Genomic DNA, 21,133 nt, shown 5'->3' with positions numbered 1-21,133 from the left:
GATGAATTAGCTAGATATTAATTAGGTATATATATGAGATTTGAACTAGTTGAATTAATATAACTAGTTTATTTTTAGTATGAAAATTAATAGAACAAGTTTATTTTTAGTAAGAAAATTTAGGTATATGAGATTATTTGAACTAGTTGAATTAATATAACTAGTTTATTTTTAGTAAATGCTTAGTTGAACTAGTTGAATTAGTAGAACTAGTTTATTTTTAGTAAGAAAATTTAGGTATATGAGATTTGATGATCTAATTAAAATATTAATATATATATAGCTACTTTATATATTTTAGTAAGAAAATTAATAGAACTAGTTTATTTTTAGTAAATTCTTAGTTGAATTAATAGAACTAGTTTATTTTTAGTAAGAAAATTTAGGTATATGAGATTTGATGATCTAATTAAAATATTAATATATATATAGCTACTTTATATATTTTAGTAAGAAAATTAATAGAACTAGTTTATTTTTAGTAAATTCTTAGTTGAATTAATAGAACTAGTTTATTTTTAGTAAGAAAATTTAGATATATGAGATTTGATGATCTAATCAAAATATTACTATATAGAACTAGCTACTTTATTTTAGTAAGAAAATTAATAGAACAAGTTTATTTTTATTAAATGCTTAGTTGAATTAGTTGAATTAATAGAACTAGTTGAACTAATAGAAGTAGTTGAATTAGTTGAATTAATAGAAGTAGTAAGTGTTTAATGTTTCACCTATATGAACATAGGAATTAATAGAACATGTATTTATAAGTCCTCTAACATGCAAAGCTACAAAAGAAATCTTGTTCAGGTAAAATTTCCATGCATACGTATTCACTGCAAAGAATGTTCAGACAGAGAAACTCGGGCTGGGATTTACATTGGTATTTAGGTTTTTCTTTTGAGACAAACATTGGTATTTAGTTTTTTTTTGAGGATTACATTGGTATTTAGGCCCACTGCCAAAATGGACGGGCCCCTATTAAATTTACACGTAAACGACGTCTTCGCGAACGGGCCGGCCCAGCACGCAGAGGTGGAACGCGGCTTATCAGTCCCGTGCTGAAAAAAAAAAACTCACGCGCACACACACACCGGGGAATCGAAACCCTCGTCTCTCCTCTCGCCCGACCAAGGGGCGACGCCGCCTCCGCCGTCCCGGCCCGACCTCCTCCCCGTCGCCGCGCCCCCTCCAAGTTCAACCGCCGGCGACGGCGACGGCGAGGGCCCCGTGAACCAAGTGACGTCTTCCTCGCCCTTTTCGTCATCCCTGCGGCGCACCCCGCCGCCGCCCTCCCCGTCGCCGTCTCCAGATCCAAGAAGGTGAGCTCCTCTTCCTACTACTACTCCCGCTGCGCTTGTCAGCGGTATCTTCTGGGAGATATATGGCCGGCTGCTGATGGAGTTCTGGGTGATTAATTTGACTCTGTATTCCAGATCTTTGGAAACTGGGAACGCTATAGTCTACTGCGTGCTGGCTTGCGGTTTATGCGTCGATTTGGTTTTCATGCCGTGTTAATTTGCCGGTACAATATGCGTAATCTTGGCTGTTAGTTTGTCAGCCATCTATTCTGGGGTTTAGGTTTAGTTAGCACGGTAGAGGGGATTTTTTTTTTTTTGCCCACCCACTTCAAAGTTGAGATCTTTAGATGTCGTGTTAATTTGCCGGTACCATATGCGTAATCTCGGCTGCAAGTTTATCTTGTATCTGTTCTGGGGTTTAGTGAGAGGGGGTTGTTTTGTTGTTTGATGAACTCAAGTGCGCCCCAAAGTGGAGATCTTTACGGCTTGGTCTCGGCAACGCAATGGTTTTCGGGTTAGCGTGAGATAGTTCTGTGAGCTGCGGATGGTGGGCTAAGTCTTTCCTTCTTTCTTTGTAGGTATAAATCACCTGTGAATAATGTTGTTTATATATATTTGGATTAGGTGACGTGTTGCGGCTGTGTGAATGTATTGCTGAATTTATTTAGTTTGGGGTGTGGATACCATATCGTGCATGTCTGTAATGGGTCTTTAGCCTTCAAATGCATGGGCAACCAAAAAGTTGTTTCGTTGCCCGCAATGCGGAGTTCTATATGTACAATGGTCCTATTGAGAGTGTTCTTTTACTGTTTACATAAATGTTTGAGGTATAAGTGTCTAAATTTTGCCCATGATCAGTTCTGTCTATATTCCGCTTGTTTAGGTTGTTAGTTTATCAGTTCCCCTTGTGGCTTATGTTGGTCGGTTGGCAGTTTGTGTATGTTATTCCCCTTAGTGTTATTTAGACCCATCAAAGGAGTTGTTTTGGGTTTTAACAGTTTTTTTCTTCTCTTTGTCAGATGGAAAATAAGTTGAATATAGTTCAATGATTTCTGTTGGGACATCAGACGCTCTGGAGCCGTTCTGTCAACTCAGGACAACTTGGGGTACAGTTTCAGGTATGTACTTCAGTGTCACATCTCATTTTATCCTTTCTCTAGGAGCAAGCGTGGATCTTTTTGTTATTGTTTGCACACCAGCATGATTCTGTGGGCCACCATAATTAACTTTGTTTGCCATCCTTCCAATAAATTATGGGTTTTCTACGAGATATATAAATGCCAAACAAATGCAACTCAGCTGCATATTTTTTGTTGGTGTGGTTTTTCTTTTGGACCTCCCCCCCCCCCCCCCCCCCCCCCTTAATTTGTGATGCATTTGTTGTTAGCAGAACACAGCTGCCACGTTTTAGTCATCTGTGATATGCAGAGACTGTTTCCTTAGAATCTGACTTAAATGTGCAGTTAAAGATGACCCAAACTATTGACAAAGTTGCGATAATGCTTAATCTTGCAACCAAAGGTTTCTTTGTACCTATAGATTACAAGAAAACGTAATTTACTTGGTTGACTTTTAGAAGAACCAGCAACGGTGGTTGTTTGGTACTTGGGTACTTTAAACAATGTAGGCTTAGGGTTCCGACGTGCCTAGAAATCACTGGAAGACAATTGCAGTAGGGAGAAAGCAATAAAGGAATTCATGGGAGCTGATAGTTATCTTTCTCCTATGCAGGATTATGTAAATGCCAACTTTTGGAGTTTGTGCCCTTTTGGTTTAGTCATCAAGACACTAGCTAGCGATTATGTAAAGAGAGAAATGAACTGTTAATTGCCACCAAGTTGGCGAAATCAATGGAACACAGCAATTGAGGGGAGACTAATGTCAGTGCCCAAGGTCTCTGCAGTCGGAGACAGTAAAAATTAAACTTTAGTATTCATCAAGTTTGGCAAAACCGCTGGACCAGAGTAATCGAAGGAGAAACTTCGACTCAAGTTGTTGATGCCGAAGATTTCTGTTATTGCTGCTTCAAACATCCGCTTGATAGGAAGCCCTAGATTTTTAGATTTAGCATTCTTGCAAGTGTAGAAAGAAAGCAGTGTTGTCCCTTGTTTGCCTGTAAAGTGTTGTTGTAATGAGATAATTTTACATCAGAGTGTTATTTGTCTATGGATCTTGATCGTGACTTGTTCTGAACGAGTAAACAAGTAAAGATAATAATAAAGCATGATTGTGACTTGTTTGGCTTTGTGTGGATACCTGTCATTTCCTGTCTGGCTGTTTGGTCCCAGGCTCAGCAGTAAAATAAATCATGGATATTTACCATGCTTATATGTTTTTTGGGGGCAAATAAAAACTACTCCCTCCATCCCATAATGTAGTGTCAAAAAATGTCTTACATTATGGGACGGATGGAGTAAATAGAAGCCAATTTTTTTATAGATCTTCTCTTTCAGTGTGTCTGTAAAGAACCCCTGTATCAAGCGTGGAATTTGAAATTTCTCAAAAAAAAAAAGTGTGGAATTTGGAATGTACATGTGACATGACATGTCCCACATGGGATAGTTTTAAAACACTCTCAGAACAAATCCCCTACGAGTGAAAATCCATGCCCCTCTAGAATATGATTTTCTCTGTCGCTTGTTCTTTGACCGTACTTTGTTATACAACCGTCTGTCATTTAAGTGCCTTGGCTTGTCATTGTTTCTTTTGAGCTCATTCTGATCAAAATCTTTTGCACATAGTATGCATTTATGCTTTATCTGCATAATGTTGAAGTAATGTTTTTTTGGTTGACTGTATACATATTTTTTGACTATTTCAGAGAGCATCAGAATATTGTTGGATAAGCTGGAAGGGAGATCCTTATCAGGGACTATTTAACATCCGCAATTTCATCAGACTAATAAGGTTAAAATGGCTGGTGTTGCTAGGAAAGGGAGGTCCAAGTGGGACACACAGGAAATTTCTCCTGATATTGTTGAGATCAGTGAAGACGACTCTCCTCCTAAGAATACAGATGATCGCCGCAAAGATGTGATCCCTACTCAGGATCTCACTAATGATAATGGAAAGCGACTTGGTGAATCTTCTAACCTAAAACCTGATGCCTTCATGCACCAAGGCAGTACTGAATACGAGCAGGAACGCACTGATGGGTTAAATAAAGATGTCAAGGAAAGGCAATCTAAAGCGTCATCTGAAAGGTCGCATGCTCCTAGAATGGCTGAAGAGGCGCATAATAATGATGACTGGGGTAAGTTAGCTTCTTTGGAAAAGGCAACTGGTAACCAAGCTATGAGCAGAAATGCTGATGACAGAAGACGTGGAGATGGATGGGGCACAGCTGCTAGCCGTGGTTATTCTTCTAGGGTGTCGTCTGGTCCAGATGCATGGAAGCAGCGCACTCGCAGTCCATCTCCAAGAGGTGCTTGGAACAGGTCACGCAGGTATGGTTGAACAAGCAGTTGCTTCCCTTCTTAGTGACTTTTTGAGCAATTAATTCCCTTTTTTGTGAGAAAAGTAACCAGCTTTTTTTACTGTGCATGTATTGATACTTTGGTTATGTGTTCCATGTATATCGTTTTGAAAAGCAACTTTTTGAGCTAATTTGGAGTTGAAGCTTTGCTATTCCTGGAAGTATCCAAGATAGAATTTATGGGTATGCTGCAAAAGTAAATCAGGCTAGGGCCTACATGTCTTCATTAGGTTTACTTGTTGATCATCTCTACTTGTGCACAAGCACCATACCATATCATCTTCTTTGCAGTACAAATTAAAAGAAAGAACTACATAAGTTGGTTTTTATTATTTGTATTATACTGGCGGTCAACATCTATTATTCATTTTGATTTGCCAGATGATTTGTTGATTTAAGAAATCTTCTGAATTTCTACTAGAAGATGATTGTTTGAAATATTGTTGTAAGATTCAGTTCTATAGATTTACCTTTTCTCTGCTACATTTTTCTAACAGGAACAGAAGTGGCTCCAGAAGCAGGAGTAGAGAGCGAGTTAGAGGGAGAAGCAGAAGTCGAAGTCGGAGTCCTTATTTTGACCGTGGATCTGATTGGAGGGCTGAGAGAGGCAGAATATCTGGAGGGCCTTCTTTGCTCTGCAGAGATTTTACAGCTGGTAGATGCAGAAGAGGCTTGCATTGCAGGTTTCCTCATGAAGATGGTGGGCGAAGGCAGTTCGACGAGCCTTATCCCGCAGACTCGAGGGAAAGGTATGGCCATCAGAACAAGGATTTCATGGATCCACGAGAACCAGATGACTATGTACGGAGCAGGCAACCTCGAGGTCATTTTGATGAAGGTACTTGGGAAAGATCTGAACCCCGAAGAGATTACAGGTCTTCTGATCAATGCCATGAGTTTGTCAAAGGAAGGTGCAGCAGAGGTGCAAGTTGCAGATATGTTCATGATGAGTCCGCTTCTCATGCTGGATGGAGAGATGATGCTAGGGAAACAGCTCATGTGAGAGGTGGTCCTGATTCATCCTTTGGGAATAGGACAGAGCACCGTAGAGAACAAAAAAGGCCCTGTAAATTTTTTGCTGAAGGTCGCTGCCGTCGTGGTGAAACTTGTCCATATCTCCATGAGGAAGCTCCCCAGAGTCAAATGGGCCCAGGTGCATCTGATGAGCCTCCAAAATACAGTGGTGGGCGCACACCAAGAGGAAATTATTCGAATTGGGGCGAAGAAACTAATGCCACACATGCGGGTTCTCATATTTTATCCAGAGATGACAGGGAAAACACTGGTTCTCAGCATACTGCCAGAAGTGATACTGGATATGGGTACAAAAGCCGGCAATTGGAAGATGCTGGAAGGGATCAGTACCAGATAATTCCTCAGGAGGATTTTGGTTCACAAGGGCGAAACAAACCTGAAATGTCTGCTTCAAAACAGCCACAGTTTTTAAGTCCTATCCAAACAAGTGCAGATAGCATGAACAATGACAAGGTATCTGACATGGATGGTCTGAGTGCATCTGCTACCACTGGCAATTTGAGTATGCAAACTGGGATACATGCTGCTAATCTTTTAGGTGGGCAGAGCTTGAGCCAAATAGCGCAGAGCCAAGATGCAGTTCCTCAAACTTCTGGGGCACCAATTCATCCAGTCACAAGCCAGCAGCAGGATGCTACATCCGTGTTGCCTTTTAATATCCAACCGCATGAAAGCAACTTTTCATTACATCCGAACAGGCAAGACCAGTTTAGCAACTTCTCATTACATCCAGACAGGCAAGATCAATTTGTAGCTTCTCAGGCAACTGCAAATAACTCAGCTCCTAGCATGCAGAATCAGCCAGTAGCCGCTCCTTATATGGGACACAGCCAACACAGCTACACTCTAGGTTCACAGGCATTGCCTGCATTTAATGGACATAATTTCAGTGTCGCTGGTCAAGTTCCGCAAGATCGCCCAACGCCTTTCTATGCTGGGCAGAGTCAGGCAACCGTTGACATGTCCAATCCTAACCAAGAGAGTGGTACTCACAGCATGCAAAACACACATAGTTTCCAGCCTGTTGCTCCAAATATGCAAGCTCGCAGTCAAGCCTTGCAGGGGCTATCTGGAGTGCCTGGCCAAGATACCGGTACCCAAAGCATACAGAACGCACACAATTTCCAGCCTGTTGCTCCTCCATATATGCAAAACCGGGGTCAAACCTTGCAGGGTTTATCGATATTGCCAAGCTCCAGCTCAGCTGATATGCCTGGTGCTCCCCCTGTTCCTCCTAATGAGGAAGAAATCCGCCGTTCATTAACATCTCTGGCGGCAACCCTCATAATGCAGCCTGGTACAGTTGCTGGACTACAGTTGCCCCAGCCTATTCTGAATCCGAGCTTGATGGCCAGTTTGTCAGCTGTTGAACCCAGTCAGTGGCCTTGGGCACAGCAGCACAAGGCAGGAACAACCCAACTCGCACAGCAGCAACAGGCAGGAATGACCCAACTCGCGCAGTCTGAACAGCAAGCTCCCCAGCAGACATTGCCGGCACCTTCTACGGCAGTTGGCAGTAGTAATGGCCACAACCCAGCGCAGTCGATCGGTCAGACCGCTGCGACATCAGTGGTTACCGCGCCACAGGCTGCAGAAAATAAGAAAGTAGAAGCCAAAGCCAAAGATAACGATGGCGAACAAGATGGCGACAAGAATAAAAAGGGCAACAAGGAGGAGTCCAAGGCGCTGAAGATGTTCAAACTCGCGCTCGCAGACTTTGTGAAGGACGCGCTCAAACCTACCTGGAAAGAGGGCCAGCTGACCAGGGAGGTTCACAAAACCATAGTGAAGAAGGTCGTCGACAAAGTCACGAGCACGGTCGAAAACACCCCTCCAACAAAAGAGAAGATCGATGTCTACATGTCCTACTCGAAGGAAAAACTGAGCAAACTTGTACAGGTATAACCCCCTCACCCGCTATTACTCCTGTTGCCCACGGGCACTTTCTTATGTCGCCTAATAACCGGTTTGGTTTGTGTGGCAGGCGTATGTCGGCAAGTATGTCAAGGCGTAGCACCACCCCGCCGGCCAAAATGGCGACATCGGGCGTCTGTCTGTTTTTGTGCCTTGTGTGACAGGAAGAATGGAAAGCAGGGTTTAGGTGGCAAGGGTTTCTTTTTGTTCTGTTTCAGGCGCCTTGTGCAAATGTTGCCTAGTGTTGTATCATCGTCTCCTCCTTTTGTACAACAACACCATTTGAAACATGAACCTTCTGTAGCGGTAGATAGATATAGGTTATGCAAAAGACGTGGGTCGGTCGTGGTCGTCTTCATGAACACCGGGCGTGTTCCGTGTTTGCATGCATGTAGAACTTGACTTAGCATGACTGCCAATTCAAACTCTGTCCTCTGTTTGTCTGGTTGGTTGTTTGTTTCTGTAGCCTTTTCTCTGAAGGAAATTGCCTGACATATGTGGAGGAGAGAGCGGCGCCAGCGCTTGCTAGTATCTTTGGTGAATGGGGGAAAATAAATAGGTTGTGGGAACAAACTCCTGATCCGAAGCACCGTGCTGTCTGATGATCTGGTATGTAGCAGTTCTGCATTCACATGTGCTGCAGTACAGTACATGTGATAATATGCAGCTTTTGCCAAAGCCATGTTGTTTGGTCGAGCTTATCTGCTGCTGGTCGCGGCACGAATTTATGTCCTTCTCAAGTGCTGATCTCAAAGGGACCGACTGTTTGTAGGTTGCCTGAAATTTTATTTTGCAAGTTGATTTTCTGAACTGTTGGATTAAGGTCCAGTGCAATGGCCATTCTTGTTTCTTCTTCCTCTACCTTCCTTCCTCCTCCATTGTCTAATTCGAGCAGGAATCAGTACTAAAAGGCACCCACCCTCATCGGCCAACCCCCAAACGCTTGAGACACCGTGGCAAGGCATGTCGTCTCTGGCTCGGCTTCGAAGCTTCAATTCATCCTTTTTTTTTTCTTCTCTCATGAAATTAACGCACCTAAATTGCAAATTCAAACAACTTGCATGCAACCATTGTGGATCGCAAAATATAACCATTGATAGTGAGGTGTATGTAGTCACTTCGTTACTCTTAGAACTTGGTAACTTTAAGCGAGGTATCTACGATGACTTGGTTTACCTTAAACCTCGCCAACTTCAATAGATGTGTGTATATGCCTTTTTGCTCAAAACTTGCTAAAATTACGTACTCCCATTTGTGTGTTTCATCAAATGCTCTCCCCATTTGTCCGTGGTGTCCACCAAAAAGGTTGGGTTCAAGAGCATCTTTTTTTAAGCTATTTTCTCATTACAGGGCGCACACTGAACGATAAACACTAATCACAAACAATTTCAACGTGTCCGCCGACAAAGCAATAAGCAGAAAACAATTCAACAAGTCGATGACGAGGGGGCGGGCATAGAAGAACGGCGCCGACAAGGTGGGTGCCAGCTGTGGGCCAGGGGAGGTAGAGCGGTGGAGAGGTGCCTCCGATAGCGAGGCGTGTATGTTGACTTCACTTGAAATGAGACGTCGATACAACTTTCTTGAGAGTGCAGCGAGGGAGAAGCGGGAGTCGACGGCGGGCTAGAACCCTATTCACTAACATAGCTCGAGACAGAAAACCACGGAACAAGGCCAAAAACTAGTAACAGTAGAGCCTAGGATGTAAATGCAAAACTGCTCTAGAAGTCCGATAAAACTGTTGAGCCCGCGAGCAGAAACTCCATGCCCCGCATGTCTCCCTAAGCACGGAAAATTCCATGGCAGCGCCATGGGTTGTGTTCAAGAGCATCTTTTTTTTTCAAGCTATTTTCTCATCACAGGGCACACACTGAACGATAAATACTAAACACAAACAATTCCAACTCATTCACCAACAAAACATTAAGCACAAAACAATTCAATAAGTTGATGACGAGGGGGGGGGGGGGAGGTGGGCACGGAAGAACAACGGCAACAAGGTGGGTGCCGTCCACGGGCCAGGGGAGGTGGTTGGGGGTGGATTCGGTAGCGAGGCATACATGTTGACTTCACTTCAAATGAGATACATATACAACTCTAAAGCTCTTGAGAGTGGGGCGAGGGAGAAGCGGGAGTCGACGGCGGGCTAGAACTCTATTCACTAACATGGCTCGAGACAGAAAACCACGGAACAAGGCCAGAAACGAGTAACAGTAAATCCTAGAATGCACATGCAAAACTGCTCTAAAAGTCCGATAAAACAGTTGAGCTCGCGAGCAGAAACTCCATGCCCCACATGTCTCCCTAAGCACGGAAAATTCCACGACAGCGCCGTGGGTTCCCGAAATTCACACAGCTAGGGATGGATCAGTAGCTAGCTAGCACCATCTCAAACCTCGTAGGGCTACTACTACTGGAGCTGTAGTACTGGTACCAGAGCCAAAGAAGGCATATATGCTCGAGAAAAAGGAAAAAAAAGGAGAAAGAATCAGCAGCTAGCATAGCAATGGACCGAACCGCAAAAACGGGCACTCCTCATGCAACAGGGAGGGCGCTCGCTAATCACTCCCATCGATTATCTTTCCTTCCTCTCTGGTCTCTCCCCTCTCCCCTCCCACTCCCATCTCCTCCCCCCTCCGCTCCCATGGCGCGCCCCCCAAAACCCTAGCTATTCCCGGGACGGAACGGAACGGAACCGAACAGCCCGCACCGCCTCCTCCTCCCCCTCCTCGTACTGGGTCGGCGCCGGCGGCATGGACCACCACCACCACCACCACCACAAGGCCGGGGTGCGGGGCCGCCTCCGCGTCACCGCGGCGCGGCGCCGGGCGTGGCAGCAGCAGTCCGCCTGCTGCAAGCGGCCGGCGCGCCGCGACCCGGTCGACACCGTGCGCAAGTTCATGCGCCGCGAGATCGGCGGGGGCCACCGCCGGCCCCCGCGCCCCGCCACGCCCTCCACCTCCGCCTTCTCCTGCCCCGAGAAGTTCCGCAACTTCCAGCTGCAGGTCCATCCCTACTGCTCCCCCCCCCCCCCCCCCCCCCCCTCTCTCTCTGCACTCCGCACTTAGGTCTACACCTCCTAGGATTATCTCAGTGGCGCTCTGGAATTCATCTACTCTTGCCCGCTGATCGGAGATTTTTCTTAATGTGTTTAGGGTTGTTAGTTTAGCTGATTTATTCATCCATGCGATCCCTGTTAGCAAGCAAATTGCGACGCTTATCAAATCACACTAGTGTTTTGGTGGACTGACTGACCATGCTTATAACGAGGTGTGGATGCGGCTGGATCTGGGAATTATGTAGAGAACATCGACTGCCAATGATTGTATTCTAGAAAACTCACAGTCACCATATGCCCTCTCCCTAGTTTTCTGCACATAGGAAGTGTCAGTAGCTAGTGCAAAAGTTTTCTGGCTTAAATCTAGGTTTTCTCTTCTATCAGTAATTCAGAGGACGGTTGTTGTTGGTTGCGTGGGATTCTTCGTAGCATCATTTGCCATAGAAATTCGTGCAACAATTGGATGGGCCAGGGCTGAAGAATGAAATGGCTGAAAGTAACTTGACAATGAGTTGTAATCAACTGTCTGGAGTGGTTCATATATATTTAGCCCAAGTTTTGAAATCCAGAGCATTGATAGGTATGTTTGGTTCTAGTCCAAGTTTGCACTAGCAAATATTTCATATTTGGCTAGCCAAAATTTTGGTTGAGCTTTTAGTTGCCCAAAAGTTGGAATGGCCAACATTGGCAAGAAAAATGAACTAGAGTGGGCAAAGAATCATGGGCACGCCAAAATGTTGGCAACCATCCGAACAAAGACCAAATGTTCGGTCATGACAGAAAAATTGGTAGGGTGAGCTTTAGTCACCATACAAACATAGCCGTCTGGTTTAGCCACAGGTCACTAATGTTTGTTTTATTACCTTCCCAACCATACCTGATGAAGTCATGAGTTCAGAATCTGGTTTTGGCTCCATAAATAAAATATTAGAGTTTGCACTCTGTATTTCCATAAGCATTTTTTTTGCCTGAAAATGGTCCCTGGGCTGAACCAAACCAGTTTTTTGGCTGCATAGATAAAATATTAGAGTTTTGCACTCTGTATTTTCATAAGCTTTTTTTAATTACATTTTTGGCCTGAAAGAAGTCCCTGGTCTGAGCCAAACCAGAAGGCACCATTGTCAGTTCCTGTTGGACCACTGGTTTGATCTGGTATTTTAATATACGGCTCATCCCTTGAGAGAAAATTATCAGTTACATGCAAGCACAACGTCCTGTAGCGAACCCCGGAACGACGAAGTGTCCCGTCCACCAAAGCGACCAACAGTGCAACATCTGGATGGTGCCACCCAGTGGCAGGGATGCGCATGCTGAAATCTAGAAAAAAATGCATATCAGCCAGGCATTAATCACATATGCTCGTGCGTTGCAATGGGAGAGAAAATTATGTGTTATGTGCAAGCACAACGCCCTGTAGTGAGGTTCACTGCGAAAAAATGCTAGCTGTCCCGTCCACCAAAATGACCAACAGTTCAAGATCCGGATGGTGCCACCTGACAGCAGGAAGGCGCGCACCAAAGCCTAAAAGGGAATGCATATCAGCTAAGCATTATTTTAGGAGCAAAGAGAACCGACACATGAGAAGATAAAAAAAGTTAACTAACAACACACATCTTTTTGCGCACCGACACATCCATTCCTTGATTGTGTAGGCAACTCGAGAAGGAATATCATCAACTCGATCTTTGCCTTTACTCCAGCCCACAATACTTCCTTTAGTTATGCACTTCTTTTCCAGCCCACAAATCTTTATTCAATTTACTCCAGCCCATCTAATCCTTCCTCTTTAATTATGCACCTTTTTTCCAGTCCCCGATCCTTCCTTTAATTATATGCGTCATGCAATTAGTTTAAATAGCAGGAAGGCCACCCGTTCAGCCCACAAACACCCACGTTTTATAGCGCTGTCATGCAGCGTGCAAAACCTCTCCACCTTGCATGTGAGGGATCCCGTTTAATTAGCTCACGGCAGACAATGGCGTTGAACGTATATAAATTGGTGAAATTCAGTTTTGTGTAGCGAGGTGGGACCATTCAACATGAAATATCCATGGTTTTTGTCCGCTGATGATGTTTGCGTGTGCTGATGGAGCTGGCCCAGTCGCTTGGGCGTAGGCCGAGGCTCAATACAGCTCTGTGGCCTTTGCGTTTGTTTGAATATATATATAAACATAATACAACCTTTGGTATTCAGAAGTGTATGGTGGCCTAGTTGGTTAAGAAAGTTAGAATGCCATGTGTGGTTTCTAGTTCGAATACTACCCAGGCTTAATTTTTGTCATTGAATTATTACTATATTAAACACATTCCGTGGGCTAGACATGGTTGAAGGCCCAAGTTAGCAGTGCGAGACTGTGAGCGACGGGCAAAAAATAGGCAGTGCGAACTGTTTTTTCACCTACGAAACATTATTTTTTGGACTCCGGTTGATTCTCATAAAGGACAGGGGGTTTTCTGCAAAGTATCATGACACCTGGAATATCACCTTCCTTTATTAGTACGTATAGATATATCAGTTAAACGTGTCAATCATGAACTGGATGAGCTAAAATGTAAATAAATACATATGGAGAAGGGTTCCATGGCCCCACAAAGTTTGATCCAGCATATTTTATAGTCTGTCTATACTGAGTAAAAATCAGATTAACTTATTTATGCACAGATTTTTCAAATATCTAGTAACTTGCAGATTTGTAAACCGTGTAAAGGAAGTATGTCTTTCATTTGGTTTTGCAGGAAGAATATGACACATATGATGATCCGTTTGTCCAGCTGCCATTGGCGTGGAACAGAAGGAGGATTATTGAGATTGTAGCTGCAAGAGATTTGATATTTGCACTCGCCGAATGTGGTCTTTGTGGTGCATTCAATCGAAGTAAGTCTCATTCTTCTACACTATTTGATTTTGCTCTGTTATTTACGTCTGTTATGTTCCTGATAAACCTTCTCATCATGTTGGCAGCAACAAACAAGCGCATTTGCCATTTGAATATAAGCCCGGATGAAGTGATTAGGAGTCTGTTCTATAATAAGAACAACGACTCACTTATCACTGTTTCAGTTTATGAATCAGATCGTTACAGTTCACTGAAGTGCAGAACAACTCCAATAGAGTAAGTGACCTTATCTATTTCTTCTCAGACTAGTTTGTGTGTTCCAGTAGTTTTAGTGCAAAACTGCTTATCTTCTTTACTAATTTATCTTCTCTCATTTCAATTGCATTTTAGATACATCCGGAGAGGCCAGCTACATGATGGATTTCCTTTATTTGAAACTGAATCGCTGAAATATCCTGGCTTTGTTGAGTTTGATGATGTTAATGGCAAAGTATTGACTTTTTCTGCACATGATAGGTAAGTTACATTTTCTGCATTACAGTTTGGCAGCAGTCATATGTTGAATTGTTTAAATGTCCCCTTGTTGCAGTACCTACAAGGTTTTTGATCTAAAGAATTACAACTTTCTGTATTCTATATGTGATAAGGACATCCAGGAGATAAAGATAAGGTTTGCTTGTTGCTAATTACTGATATTATTCATCCTTGAAGTAAATAGTTGATGAAATGTTCTTACATTCATGAATCCTCTCTCACCAGCCCTGGGATCATGCTTGTTATATACCAGAAGGCAAGTAATCATGTCCCACTAAAGATATTGTCAATCGAGGATGGAACAACACTGAAGACCTTCACTCAGTTGCTGCATCGAAACAGAAAGGTTGACTTCATTGAGCAGTTTAACGAAAAACTTCTTGTGAAGCAAGACAAGGAAAACCTGCAGATTATTGATGTACGTTGCTATTATTATTTTGTCTACTCGTGGCAGCTACATTGCTACCTTAATTTGAGCTAATGTTTTCTTAGCAGTGAACTATGAGCTAACTTTGGTCTCTGGGCAGGTCAGAAACTCTGGTCTGATTGAGGTGAACAAAACAGAGTTCATGACCCCTTCAGCGTTCATCTTCCTGTATGAAAATAATCTGTTCCTGACATTCTGCAATAGAACGGTTGCCGCTTGGAATTTCCGTGGAGAGCTGGTTACATCATTCGATGACCATGAGTTGTGGCATCCCAACTGCAACACCAATAATATATACATCACCGCCGACCAGGACTTGATCATCTCATACTGTAAAGTTTCAGGAGGCGGCACAAATGACGCTGACGATGAAGGCCGGGAAGGTAACAATTTCGCTGTGCATTGGTTTTACATGCTAAGGCCTGCTGTATTCAGTATAGCTTCAACCTGACTGAATTGCTGCATTCATCATGGCTTTGACCTGACTGAATCCCATCCTCAGGTTCCCGCATGGGATCGATCAACATGAGCAACATCTTCACGGGGAAGTGCGTCGCCAAGATCTCGGCCCTGGACCCGACCCTCATGGTCGCTCCCCGGAGAAAAGGCGACACCAGCAGGTCCACCATCCGTAGCAGCGTGTCGGACGCCCTGGAGGACATCACGGCGCTCTTCTACGACGAGGACCGCAACGAGATCTACACCGGGAACAGCAGGGGGCTGGTGCATGTGTGGTCTAATTGATCAAGTTAGTCTCTTCGCCGCACATATCAGCCCCCCAATCTCTGTACATACACTTGTACCTGCATTTGCACTCCCTTGTCGCATACGCCAGTCAATTGTAATGGCCACTCCGGTGGCCGGACTATAGTGGGTGGGATTGTACCTTGACTTGTTTTGTGTTTGTTATCACACCATTGGTTAGAATAATAAATAATAATCTGATGTGTAGATTGGTTTTTGCTGACCTAGAATGATCGTTGGCTGTAGATTTTTTTCCCCTTTTTGTTGCAAATATGAAGTTTTCCCTCTGATGGACCCTGTATGTTGCGTTCTATCTTATCTATCCATGCTGTTAGACTGTTAGTTGTCTATGTCATGCCATAGCTGCTGTATGAATACTGCTGTTAGAAGAGGTTAAAAAGAAGTTTGTTGCTGTAAGAGGGAGCGTCGGTACACCCGACTTGCAAGTGGATCATATTCTGTCGGTGCAGCAACAAATGTTGCCGGTACACTTGCAAGTTTGTTGCAGCGGCGCAGTGTGGCAGCAAATCTTGTCAGTAAATATTTTCTGTCAAGTCAAGCCCATCTTTCGTGGTATGGCATCTGCAAGTGGAGTAGTGGCAGGCAGCATCGTAAATCATCCCAGCAACTTGGTAGTTTTCGGCGAACGCTAAGGCTTGGTTGCTTACCCGTTTTCTCTTTTCAATGGAGCCACTTGTTTATTAGCCACCTCTGTATCCTGCAAGCAAAAGGTTAAGGTTAGGCCTCCTTTGATTTAGAGGGATTTTTTAATAATTCTATATAATTCTTTTGCAGGGTAGGAAAAATTCTTTTGATGTCCTTTGGTTTGTACTCTAGACCCAAAGGAACAATGTGAAAGTTCCTATTATTATGAATCAAATGACATCTCTTCCCTTACAGAAACTGAGGTACACGTCATCTCATTTTCCGTGTTTTTTCTATTCCTATGATATCACTACTGGCCTTGCTGTTTGTTTGGTCATTAGTGACAAGATATAACAATATTGGATATTATATAGTATCATAAGCTGCCGCAAGCCTTGATTTTGTAATGTTCTAAAATAAAACCAATGCTTCAAAGTACTTTCAAAAACGAACTTTTTTGTAGTATCGATTTTGTTATTTTTTCGGAGTATTAAGAATGTTTTTCCTTCACGGAATTTTGTACTTACATAGACAATTTATGAATGGTTGTTGAAAAAGGGATTTTCTTAACATTCTTTTAAATTGTACTCTCTAAACGCTCTTATATTAATTTACGGAGGGAGTAGTACCTAGTGATTTAAAAGATCTTATATTAATTTATAGAGGGAGCATTATTTATTTATGAGTGAGCATTTGAGCTCGCGACTGTGTCCGTCCACTAGCAGGGCAATTTTGTGCAGTAGTGTCAAGTGGCAATGGCACGGCAGCTTTGCTTTTCACATCGTGGCGTGGAAGCGGTGCGCACGAGGGACATGGGAGCCCTGAAAAAGAAAGAAGGGACGTCTTGCACGGCCTGCCCGCCCTAATCATTGAGTTGAGGCCTCCCAGTAATTAATCGCAGTAACTACAATAAATTACTCGATGCGTCAACTTCACGTGACAGACAGACGGCGAGTTCCTCAGTCCCAGGCTCGCCTCTCCCGCACGCCCACGGCCTAAACCTTAAGCCACTGACGCCCTGGACCCATGCGCCTGGACCCCACCCATCAGCAACAACCTTCCAAGCCACACCACCCACCGCGGGGGCCCCGCCCGGCCGCCCTCTCCCTGTGTCTTATCTCGAAGCCGCCGGGAAAAAGAAACCAACGCAACAAGAGACACTCCTCCCTCCCCTCCCCCTCCCCCTCCCCCGTCCGACTCAACAGCAATCGTCAGGCACGCGGCGCACGTCTCCCTCCTCCCCCGCCGCGGCCTAGACGTAGACCAATCCGGGAAGCGAAGCGAGGCCAAGTCAGGCGGGTCGCCGCCGCCCTAGGGTTTCCGATGGAGCCCGCGGCCCCCTCCGCGTCCTCGGCCTCGGCGGCCGCGTCCTCGGCGGGGAGGCGGAGGGCGGCGCCGGAGGCCGCGGAGCTGAGGGTGCGGCGCAGGACGCTCGAGACCGTGCTCGAGCAGTGCCAGCGCGCGCTCGAGCTCATGCGGGACGCCGAGGGGGAGGACGGGGAGGAAGGGGAGGGGGAGCGGGATCCGGAGGACGAGGGGGAGGGCCGGGCTGGCCGAGACGTCAGCGACGGGGAGGGGCAGCCTCCGACGCCGGAGCCGTCGGAGGCCGACTACGAGACGGACGAGGTGAGGGAGATCTCCCTGATAAGCACGATTTGGTGATCCGTTGGAGGAGACTCGGGAATTGGGACTATTGCGATGGTCATGGGCTGGGTCGAGTGCCGACTTGGGACAATCGGGGGTCCTCGGAACTGTAGCGATTTAGTTGTTGGAATTGCGGGAGGATTATGATAGCAATCGTTTGGCTCAGCTGCCTCTGTTTATTTGTTTAGGTGCTTAGCCTAGTTGTTGTTTTCTTCTTATCTTCTTATAACAATCAAGGTGCAAACGAGTTAACTGGTGTCTACTGCAGTATTACTACTGTGTTCTGAGACATGAGATGGAATGCGTCAAGGAAATTACTGGGTAACACGATTTATCTAGCTAGCATTTGATTTGCCAAACTTAACAATAAGTAGCTGTCTGTTTTGCACCTTCAAAAGCAAGCACATCACAACAAGTACATTTGATCTGACGGTCCGTTGGAGAACTGAGACTGCGATTGGTTGATGGGCTCGATTGATTGGCGACTTGGGACAACTGGGGGTCCTCGAAACTGTAGCGATCTAGTGGTCTCTTGTTGGAATTGCGGTGGATCATGACAGTACCAACTGCCTTCACTTTGCTGTGCTTGGCTAGTTGCTCTTTTCTTATTAATCTCAGTGAAACAAGTAAACTAGTGTATATCCTGTTCCGAAACACATGACAAGGAATGTTTGAAGGAAATAACTGGATAACAGAATTTACTTTTATCATTTGATTTGCCAAACTTAACAACTGATGTTTTGCACCTTGAAAAGTAAGCACATCACAGCAACCATAACTGAGCCTTTGGTTGGATAGAATACGGCAGTACCCTGGAATTAAGCCAGATTCATGTGAATTTGTTTTACTGTTTGAATCGACTGAACTGTTCTCTGCTACTTTTGGATATCAGTTATTGAGGTGATAGTAAAGATGAGACTAGGGAGAGAGGGAATGAGAAAAGGAGCTTACAGTGCACTTATCTTATGCCGTCTGTTCTGAAACTTTCTTAACTTTTGCACCTCTCCATTTACTTATGCAGCTGTGTAATCTTCTCAAATCGAGGGTCGAATCACCTGAATTTCTAGAAAAGCTTGATAACATTCAGAAGTCAGTATACCAACATGGTGCAGGTGCGCATTTGCCCAAACTGACCTGTCATTCATTTCTTTCTTGTCTCCAAAATTTGAACAATACGTAAACTGACCTTGCCACTCCATGCTACGTACAAATGCACGTTTATTTGCTCATTGAAATCAAACCTGTCAACTGAACAGTTCTGCCATTACTCATGTAACAGTAGATGAAACCATATCATGGGATATCGTAAGCGCAGCAGATATATGGGATGATAAGAGTATGAATGTCAGTGATGATTCAGAGGATGGATATGTTCTAGTTAAGCAAGAGGATATAGTTGATGGGATTGCATGCTTCATGGCTGCATACCTACTATCGCTGAAAGAAACTAAGGTATGCAAAGTTCAGTTCACCTTGGATTCGTGATTTCTCTTGAATTTTTGGTGTGCTTGGCTTTTCTTATGCAGTCCTTCATGAATATCAGTCTCAGCATTCAAATGTCCATGAAATCTTGGATTCTGAAAAAAAGCATGTTTCTTTTACAGTGATTATTGAGGTTCTGGATAATTAAATAGATTCCTAGAAGTGGAGAACATGACTTAGTGGGATCATGGATTACCATGTCTACTCTTCTTGTTGTAGGCTTCATAGTTCACACTATTGTCCTTGCACCATCTAGATCAACATGGGAAGGCCTGTCAATATTCGTTATTGTACCTTGACTGCTAGTAGATTGTACTTATCATGGAAGAGTATTTCATATCGCTCATTGAATTGAAATCTTCGTACTTCTAATGCTGGAAATTTCATGTTCTGCAGGAATTGACGCCCAATCAACTTCAAGAAGGTAACCTTCTCTTTTCCATTCTTAATTCAGATGAATTTGGTTGGTTCTAAGTTTTCTTATGTTTGATTCCCCACCCTTCATTTTTCAGCCCTTAGCAAGACTTTTTCAACTAAAAAGAGGAAAGGCAAACTTCAGAAGGCATGGGCTGGAACACAAGTTATTTATAATGTAGCATCATGGAGTGCGACAGCTATTGGGTAAGTTATTCTTAGTAATTGGTAACTTCAAGCACAGCTTCTTCCCACTGAATGGGTGGGACACAGTATTCTTAGTATTGTGGATTTGTCAGGGTAAGCCTCACGTGCTTTTAGAGGCTCCTTGGAGCTTTGCCCAAATAATCTGCTCTAGGACCCTTGGGAGGAAAGGAAAAGTTTCTTCCCTCTGAAGATTGAAAAGGCAGGACAGAATGCCATCAAACTAAATGGGCAACAAACATAAACAAATTCTCAGCTCAAGAAAACTGGACATCATCACTTCACTTCACGAACAAAGCATACACTAGATTAGTCAAGATACGATATGACAAGTCTGATTAGTTGCATCAGTTGAAGTTTTACATATTGATCAAATACACTTTTTCAGCTTGCAAACTTCTGTAACAATATGTACACCAAAATTAGCCCCTGCACAATATTGTGCTGCAGGCAGTAACATAAATTTGAGGCCATCATTTCGCATGATCACACAGCTCCAATAAGTTTCTATGACCACATGGGTGTTTGCACTTCCTGATGTTTCTCCCGCGTCACTCTCTTGCAGTATCTACCAGAATCCGGCGATTCTAAAAGCAGCAACAGCGGCCTTCTGGACGTCCTGCCGCGTGGTGTCCAAGTTCCTGTGAATAGTCATGAGATCCTGTACACATTGTATGATAATATGAACTTCCCTGTACCTCCATTGTGGGAAGCGCTGTTGTCAAACCCTGGCACGATGTGATCATCATAGGTTACTCTCAACAGTTAGATCATGCGTCAGCTCAGAGTGAATAACGAGACTGGCTGATCCTTGGTGTCTGTCTGATCTAGCTGCTGAGTGTAGCTTTCCTGTGTGTTTTACTTATATCATTCATTTGTATCCAACCTCCGATTGTGATCTCCTCCTTGTATATATCAGCTGTACAACTGAACTGAAACTTGGCCGTGCTCTGTCCAACTGTAAATACACCGATTCGTTTGAGTGGCGTGCTCAGCTCATCATGTGTTGTGCTGCTCCTTTTTTCGCTTGGGAGTTGGGTCATTATCTGAACTGAACTTAGATGGTACGTATATCATGAGCCTGGCCGTCTATGTAAAAATATAGGTTCTCTTTTCACTAGCTCGTCCTCAAATGCAAAACTAAAGATTAGGCCTACAAAAGTACTTACATAAAACCTGTTCTCTTCTACGAGATGTTGATTATAATGGAACGATTCTTCAATATGTATGTTGGTTGTTGGAGAATGCTTTGCCTAGTGGATTGTTAAATTTCTTATACATGATCCCTGATTCAGATATATCATGGTGAAAACTTTCCTTCCACCGGATAATACTACTCCCTCCGTTCCTAAATATAAGTCTTTTTAGAGATTTCAATAACGACTACATACGGATATATATAGACATATTTTAGAGTGT

General features: G+C 43.9%; 2 protein-coding genes and 1 pseudogene across 3 annotated transcripts; all 3 read left to right on the top strand.

The window, feature by feature from the left end:
* The first annotated feature begins 1,058 nt into the window (after positions 1–1,058).
* Positions 1,059–8,164, top strand: LOC109760558 (zinc finger CCCH domain-containing protein 55). Of its 2 annotated transcripts, XM_020319368.4 has the most exons (6): positions 1,059–1,322; positions 2,321–2,419; positions 4,123–4,725; positions 5,274–5,775; positions 5,811–7,710; positions 7,796–8,164. In XM_020319368.4, the coding sequence occupies exons 3-6, from the start codon at positions 4,215–4,217 to the stop codon at positions 7,823–7,825; spliced, it is 2,943 nt and encodes a 980-aa protein (XP_020174957.1). In that variant the 5' UTR covers positions 1,059–1,322; positions 2,321–2,419; positions 4,123–4,214; the 3' UTR covers positions 7,826–8,164. The 2 variants fall into 2 exon arrangements, with proteins under 2 accessions (XP_020174957.1, XP_020174956.1); XM_020319367.4 differs by having other exon boundaries at positions 4,123–4,747; positions 5,274–7,710.
* Positions 8,165–10,265: 2,101 nt separating this feature from the next.
* Positions 10,266–15,532, top strand: LOC109760549 (uncharacterized). The gene is made up of 8 exons (XM_073502435.1): positions 10,266–10,730; positions 13,520–13,658; positions 13,746–13,896; positions 14,011–14,136; positions 14,210–14,290; positions 14,380–14,572; positions 14,682–14,964; positions 15,084–15,532. Exons 1-8 carry the CDS (start codon positions 10,479–10,481, stop codon positions 15,323–15,325), a joined length of 1,467 nt encoding a protein of 488 aa, XP_073358536.1. The 5' UTR covers positions 10,266–10,478; the 3' UTR covers positions 15,326–15,532.
* Positions 15,533–16,981: 1,449 nt separating this feature from the next.
* Positions 16,982–20,696, top strand: LOC109760550 (uncharacterized; annotated as a pseudogene).
* The last annotated feature ends 437 nt before the right edge of the window (positions 20,697–21,133 follow it).

Source organism: Aegilops tauschii, chromosome 6 (assembly GCF_002575655.3).
Source record: "Aegilops tauschii subsp. strangulata cultivar AL8/78 chromosome 6, Aet v6.0, whole genome shotgun sequence".
NCBI classification, from domain to species: domain Eukaryota; kingdom Viridiplantae; phylum Streptophyta; class Magnoliopsida; order Poales; family Poaceae; genus Aegilops; species Aegilops tauschii.
Note: the sequence above shows the minus strand (reverse complement) of the source record. Positions and strands in the feature narration are given on the sequence as shown.

What these genes read in the sequence shown, in the direction of transcription:
- LOC109760558 (XM_020319367.4), top strand. Translation starts at nt 4,215, where the DNA reads ATGGCTGGTGTTGCTAGGAAAGGGAGGTCCAAGTGGGACACACAGGAA. An exon ending in GCTTGGAACAGGTCACGCAG is followed by an intron (nt 4,748 to 5,273) that starts GTATGGTTGAAC and finishes TTTTTCTAACAG; the next exon opens with GAACAGAAGTGGCTCCAGAA. An exon ending in AACTGAGCAAACTTGTACAG is followed by an intron (nt 7,711 to 7,795) that starts GTATAACCCCCT and finishes TTTGTGTGGCAG; the next exon opens with GCGTATGTCGGCAAGTATGT.
- LOC109760549 (XM_073502435.1), top strand. Translation starts at nt 10,479, where the DNA reads ATGGACCACCACCACCACCACCACCACAAGGCCGGGGTGCGGGGCCGC. An exon ending in TTGTGGTGCATTCAATCGAA is followed by an intron (nt 13,659 to 13,745) that starts GTAAGTCTCATT and finishes TCATGTTGGCAG; the next exon opens with CAACAAACAAGCGCATTTGC. An exon ending in AAAACCTGCAGATTATTGAT is followed by an intron (nt 14,573 to 14,681) that starts GTACGTTGCTAT and finishes GTCTCTGGGCAG; the next exon opens with GTCAGAAACTCTGGTCTGAT.